Below are 7,500 nucleotides of genomic sequence, written 5' to 3'. Positions count from 1 at the left end.
AGCACCATAAAAACCACCACACCACAACCACACCCCTAAATAATAAAAAAAAAATAGAAAAAGAAAAAAAATCAGACACCAGAAACATCGAGGTCCAACCAAAATCAGGAAAAAAGATAAAAAAGACACGAACCATTGTAGAAACTAACCACACACACGAGACAGGCCCATCACACACCGCCAAGAGGACATAGATGGCTGTCATTGTCTCTGTCACTCCAGGAAACCCTGCTCAACAGACCCTGGAACTGCTGAACACAAGACCTCGAGTAACAAAGAGGAGTGAATCGATAAGCGTGTACATTAACCCCTTTCTGTATAGCAAGACGCGTTTCCATATTCACTCTGCTTACTATTTGATTTTGTACAGCTTCAGTAACTCGTGTGAGGGGATTAGAATAGTGAAGACTGTGGCCATTAATCTTCTGACCTCTATAGATGATGCTAAAAATAATAATAATGATAATAATAATAATAATAAGAAGAAGAAGAAGAAAAACAAACAGAAGGGGAAAAAAACGAAGAAAAAGAAAAAGAACAAGAAGAATAACGAAATAACAAAAGCACAAGAACAAGAACGAGAAGAAGAAGAAGAAGAAGAAGGAAGAAGAAGGAGGAGGAGGAGGAGGAGGAGTGCGTGTTTGCGTGTTTACAATAGTGTGTTGGTGCGTGTGTTTATGGATAGTGTGTGTTGGTGAGCGAGTACATGGAGAGAGTTCGTTGGTGCGTGTCTACATTGATATTTGGTAGGACATGGCAGAGGCAGACACATGATTTACGGAGCTCCTTTGCCTCTTCAACACTCAGCACCTCCAACCTCGACACAACAGCTGAAGGCAACCCACCTCTCACTCGCGCCACGGGACACACCTACACGCAACTAAAACATGGTGAGAGAAAAAAGAAAACCCAGAAAAGTAAACTATCGCAAACCAGTCATCACACAAACACTCAGCGCAGCGCCACGACACAACAGCAGAAGGCAACCCACCTCTAACCGCGCCACGAGAAAACAACAGACCTAGATAAAATGAAAAAAAATGCTAAAAAACAAAGAAAAAGTGGAAACAAACGCCAACAAACCATTCACTCAACACTCAGGCACAACAGCAGAGGACAACTTACCTCCAGCCCAGACAACACCTCCTGACACGCCGCCGCCGGGAGTGCCTCGTCCAGCGCCACCACCACGCCCTCGTAGCCGTTGTCCCGCAGCACCACCTTGGACGCTGACGGAGGCGACGACAAGACCACACGCAGAAGGTTGACAAGCAGAAGACCGAGCAGGATCTTTAAACGAATTCCTGAAGGTGCCATGGCCGGAGTTGAGAGTCACGTCAGAAGTCACAGTTGCGTGCACTTCACACACAGCGCATGTTCACTACAGTCTACTGCAGCGCCTTCTTCACACACCCGTCAGGTCACGCCGCTGGGCACCCGATGCGTAGTGCCGCGGGTGTGCCACTGTCACTAACACTCGAGCACTAGTCCACGTCACCCTTTCCAGTGAGAAGAAGCCTTGAGATCAGCGTCGTCAGGCCCAGCAGAAGGCGGTGCACTAGTCCCAGCCTGAAGGAGAGGGCGTTAGAGAGTGTCAGGTCCTCAGCACAGCGTCAGTCACCCTCAGGAGCACAGGAGACACGTACGTACTCCCTCCACGCGGGCACCAAACAGACTGAGAGTGAGATCACAAATTCCCGCCACAGTGATGCCGGGGGTTGGTCACTTCTCGCGGAACATCCAACCACGACGCAGAACACGGAGGCTGCGAGGGATGGGGGGGCTGGGGACTGGAGGCAGGAGAGGAGGAGGAGCCGCCACCACCACCAACCACTACGCTGCCAGACGCAACACTCACCACCGCGTTTCACTCCCTTGCTGGTGTTGCTTATCTTGGAAGTGTTCGTCTCAAATGCTGCAAGTGAAAGTGTGGCGATCGTGTGAGTGTCCAATGAAAACAACATCACAGAGATACACAAGAGTTGAAATGTTAATAAAAATGACCAAAACAAGAGATAAGAATAGAGAAAAACTAATCTTCAGAGACCAGCATTGGTAGACAACCCCACAGCGACTCACAAACCACCAAACCCGCACCACAAACCCACACACACACAAACCTCACACCACAAACAACAAAAATTCGTTCCCATACCAACTCACACCCAAAAACACTCAACGAAGACATAAAATTCACAATATCGAGGTTTCACTCTCCGCTCCTCTCCTCTCCATTACTCCTTCCCTCCAGCTAACCCTACCCCCTCCTATTCTCTCCAGCTGGGGAAGGGAGGGAGGGAGAGAATGCTCTACTACCTCCTACAAGAGCTTATATCAGGCGCCTAAGATGTATTAAGAGCCCCCGAGGCGATGGGAGGGAAGGAAAGGGATGGGAGAAGATGGGATGATGGCCGTGGTGCTGGTAGTAGTAGTAGTGGTAGTAGTAGTAGTAGTAGTTGTTGTTGTTGTAGTTGTTGTTTGTTGTAGTAGTAGTTTATGATGATGGCCGTGGTGCTGCTAGTAGTAGTAGTAGTAGTAGTAGTAGTTGTTGTTGTTATAATAGTAGTTTATGAGTGACGGTGAAAAGAGTACTGGTTAATAATAAGTACTTACGTAGAAGGAAGAAACAGTAACATTGGCTAGTAGTAGTAGTAGTAGTAGTAGTAGTAGTAGTAGTAGTAGTAGTAGTAGTAGTAGTAGTAGTTATATAACACTATTTATGAGTAACGGAGAGAACAAAGGGTTGCACCGAAAACAACAAACTGGTCACATAAACACGGTGATGATTGAAATGCGGGTGTTTCAAGGCTATAGTGAGCCAGCGAATGACACACACACACACACACACACACACACACACACACACACACACACACACGGAAAAGAATGAAAAACGTGGTAAATCCCTTTCTATTACGTTATTTTATTGGATGTTTACCCAGAAACTTTCACACACACACACACACACACACACACACACTTAATGAGAAGGATAAATGATAGAGGATAAAGCAAAGGAGGCTAATAATGGTGACAATATCGATAGTGTGTCAATACTGTATTAAAAAAACAACTTGCTCTCTCACGACTAGTATTTCCAAGGCCACAGAAATCATTAGCGGTGTTATCAAGCAAGTTTTTTTTTTTTCTCCTGTTCATAGTGTGGATACCTTGTTAATGTATCACTAGAAACCATAGAAAAACACTTAGAAATCAATGTTTGTTCAGGTACAGTCTTTTGAGATAGTGAAGGCGCTGCGCAGTGTTTATTTGGAAATGAAAGTTTTTGGTGCAGCGAACACAAGGAGTCAGAGGAAAGGTAAACAGTGTCCGCTCTTTCTATCAACAAACCAACGCTATAAAAAGTATATTATCACTTTTTTTATATTTTAATCTTCAGGTTTATAAACAAAGATAAAAAAAAAATGTTCCGATTAAATAAAGGAGAAAATAATAAACAAGTAACGTTTGTGCTATCAATAAAATAACGTGTGTGTGTGTGTGTGTGTGTGTGTGTGTGTGTGTGTGTGTGTGTGTGTGTGTGTGTGTGTGTGTGTGTGTGTGTGTGTGTGTGCGTGTGTGTGTGTGCTAAAGTTTCTAGGTAAACATCCCATCGTTTCGTGATCCCCGCGGTGTGGCATCTGATCCTGTCCTCTTCCTTATCTGTGTTTAGACGTGCAGAGTGGAACCTTTTACTCTGACATGATCTGGAACGTAAACTTTGTGGCGTCCAAGAGGTGTGTTTATGACCAGTATTCAGAAACGCTTTGCTCTCTCACCACTACTATATTCAAAGGCTCCAGAAGATACTCATGTTTCTAAGAGTATTTCTATGATTCTAGTGATGGATTAGCAAGATTTCTAGTTTATCATAAGGAGAAACTGTCTTTAAAACCCTGCTAGTCGTCTATGGGGACTTGAAAAATTGTCGTAGTGAAAGAGCAAAGCGTTTCTGAGTATGGCCTGTGTGTCTGTGCGTTCGGAGCCCACGGGAGGAGACAGGACACTCTTTACAGCGCTCAGGTACAAGAGTGAACCAGTATTCTCACACGCTGTTCTCTCACCACGACTATTTTCCAAGGCCATAGAAGTGATTAGAAGAGTTCTCAAGTGTTTCTTCTATTCATGTGATAGATCTTTAGTTAATTTATCACTAGAACAGCTTAAACACTTAAAAAAACACCGTGCAGTTTCAAGTACAGCCGTTGGAAAGTGGCGTAGGTGAGGCGGAGTGTTTGAGATAGCAGTGGGCGTGAGTGTTAAGGACTGTCACGCGAGCAGGCAGTGTGCGGTGTAGCGCTGATTGCTAGGTAGGATACGTTACGTGGACGATGATAATACGACCGCTACTATTGCTGCTACTGCTTGTATTACTGCTTCTTTTCTCTTCCTCCTCCTCCTCCTCCTCCTCCTCCTCCTCCTCCTACTACTACTACTATTACTACTACTACTATTGCTACTACTACATACGACTTCTGTTGCTACTACTACTCCTCATCCTCTTCCTCCTTCTAAAACTACTACTACTACCACTACTATTATTATTACTACTACTACTACTATTACTACTACTACTACTACTATTACTACTACTACGAGACTTACGACTTCTGCTGCTACTACTACTTCTTCTCCTCCTCTTCCTCCTTCTACGACTACTACTACTACTACTACTACTACTACTAGTACTACTACTACTATTGTTGCTAGTTTTGATGCTGATGACAATAATAATAACCATAACAATGACAATGATGATGATAATAATAACAGTAATAATAATAACAACAACAACAACAATAACAACGACGACGACGATGACGACAAGACGAAGAAGAAGAAGAAGAAGAAGAAGAAGAAGAAGAACCACCACAAATATAAAGTAGCAAACCTATGATCACTTTGTCTCCGATAGATCACACACACACACACACACACACACACACACACACACACACACACACACACACACACACGAAGGGTAATAAATTATAGTCATTATATTAAGCTCTGTGTGTGTGTGCGCAGTCGTGATTCAGCCAGGAGGAGGAGGAGGAGGAGGAGGAGGAGGAGGAGGAGGAGGAGGAGGAGGAGGAGGAGGAGGAGGAGGAGGAGGAGGTAGGTAGACATAGAAACAAATTACAAGCCTTATTTTCTTTGATTATGATTTGTAGCTAGTAGTAGTAGTAGTAGTAGTAGTAGTAGTAGTAGTAGTAGTAGCAGTAGCAGTAGCAGCAGCAGCAGCAGCAGCAGCAGCAGCAGCAGCAGCAGCAGCAGCGTTACTCTTATCTTCCTTGTCTTTCCACTTCAACACTACACCACTACTTTCCAAAGGCTCTAGTTGAAGATACGCATTTTTAAGGAGGTTCTACTACCAAAATAACAAAATATCTACACCATTCACGGGGGAAACAGTCTTGAGAACCCGATACTGCGACCCTGAAAGACAGTTGTGGCGAGAGAGCTAAGCGTTTCTGAAATCTGGTCTGAGTAAGGTATCGTCAGTAAAGCTTCACGTTACCACACTTTAAGCAGGCAGTCCTGGGAGCTATCAGTGTAGTCTCCGTGAATCTGGTAAGAGCTTGGCAGGAGTTCTCTATCATCAGTGACAAAACAACCGTAAAAATCTGAATAACAACAACCGTGGCCTTTGAAAACACTCGTGGTGAGAGAGTAAAGCGATAGAAATCCTGAAACGAGAGAGTCCTTATGATTCTAGAGAGAGTTTGACAAGGGTTCTGTGTCATGACAACTAAACAACGGTGAGATTCTAATAACACTTGTGGGCTTTGAAAAACACTCGTGGTGAAAGAGCAAAGCGATAGAAATAAAACAAGAGTCCTTATGATTCTAGTGAGAGTTTGAGAAGGATTTTGTGTCATGATTGGCTAAACAACTGTAAGATTCTGACTAATAATCCACGTGGTCTTTGAAAACACTCGTGGTGAAAGAGCAAAGCGAAAGAAATCCAAACGCAAGACAGTTTTCATGATTCCTGAGACAGTTTTCATTATTCCAGTGATAGTTTGAGCCTTTCACTACTGTTTGGCACATCATTCCTTCGTCTGTCACATCTTTCCTTATTCCACCGGTTAGAAATGACAAAACATATGATTTTTCCATGCATTTCTATCCCGCTCATGCTTATAAAGACTTCATATACATTGTTCATAGTGCAGTGAAGTTTTGTATTTCACAGTAAGGGTTGAACAGGGAGTCCACCTCACTAACACCTCAATATTAACCTCTATAGTGAGTTTTTTATTGTATTTCACAGTAAAAGGGATAAACAAGGTCTACATCACAAACACCCCAAGTAATAATCCCTGTGTTCTTTAAAAATAGCCTTGGTTAGAGAAGAAAGTGTGAGGAATGCAAGCCACACAGTTTCCGTGACTCCAGTGATGGTCTGAAGGGAGAGTTTACATTACAAACATCAATAACACCAACACGAACTGGGCCAATCCTCTTGAAACGCCAAAGAAAAACAGAACACACGGATTTCATGATTCTAAGGGTAGTCTGACATGGATTCTGTGTAGCTGGTAGCAAAACACGTAGAGAGAGAGAGAGAGAGAGAGAGAGAGAGAGAGAGAGAGAGAGAGAGAGAGAGAGAGAGAGAGAGAGAGAGAGAGAGAGAGACAAACTTATATCCTTTGTTGCGTTTGAAGATTCTAATGAAAGAACAAAGGGTAGAATACAAGACACAGATTTTTCAAGAATTATACACATCAACATCAACACAGTCACACACACACACACACACACACACACACACACACACACACACACACACACACACACACACACACACACAGAAAGGTCAGTCATCTCTGTGGCCTTTGAAAACTGTGTTGGTTGGAGAACGGAGCGTAATACAAACACTGCTGCGCTTCACCTCCATTATTTCAAGAGCCTTTATTTTAAGTAACACGAGTTTTTTTTTTTTTTAAGGCGTTTTGACGGTTCTAGAGGCAGAGTGACAAGATTTCTACAATATTACCTGAAGAAACACTCTTGAAAAATCACGCTAATCATCTCGGTGGCCTTGGAGAACAGTCGTGGTGAGAGAGCAAAGCGCAATCACCATTTTCTACAGTGTTCCAGTCCCTCACATGCTTCACCACACACCAATCACCAAACACCAAACACCAAACACCAAACTTTGCTCCCGTTACTAATTTCCTCTCGAGTTTTCGGTGATTGAAACGTGAGACAAAACAGAACAAAGGAAGAAAAAAGGAGTGCGAGGAGGAGAAGGAGGAGAAGGAGGAGGAGGAAGAGGAGGAGGAGGAGATGAGTGAGGTGCATCTTACACTCCTTCCCCCTTTCCTCCCTCTCATCTCCCGTTTCCCTTTCTCCTCCTCTCCTCCCTCCGTGTTTCCTCCCATGGTTGACCTCCTTGTCCTCTCTGTGACCTCTCCCTCCTCCAGGTCACGAGAGAGAGAGAGAGAGAGAGAGAGAGAGAGAGAGAGAGAGAGAGAGAGAGAGAGAGAGAGA

The 7,500-nt window shown here is 43.8% G+C and overlaps 1 protein-coding gene across 2 annotated transcripts in view; it reads right to left on the bottom strand.

The window, feature by feature from the left end:
* The window catches only part of LOC123512861 (calcium-activated chloride channel regulator 1-like), a 90,624-nt gene that overhangs the window by 37,322 nt on the left and 45,802 nt on the right, over positions 1-7,500 (bottom strand). For both annotated transcript variants that reach the window (XM_045269515.1, XM_045269514.1), the window contains one exon: positions 1,126-1,915. In XM_045269515.1, coding sequence (XP_045125450.1) covers positions 1,126-1,317 — 192 coding nt within the window. In that variant the 5' untranslated portion in view covers positions 1,318-1,915. The remainder of the gene's footprint in view (positions 1-1,125; positions 1,916-7,500) is intronic.

This window comes from Portunus trituberculatus, chromosome 34 (assembly GCF_017591435.1).
Source record: "Portunus trituberculatus isolate SZX2019 chromosome 34, ASM1759143v1, whole genome shotgun sequence".
NCBI classification, from domain to species: domain Eukaryota; kingdom Metazoa; phylum Arthropoda; class Malacostraca; order Decapoda; family Portunidae; genus Portunus; species Portunus trituberculatus.
Note: the sequence above shows the minus strand (reverse complement) of the source record. Positions and strands in the feature narration are given on the sequence as shown.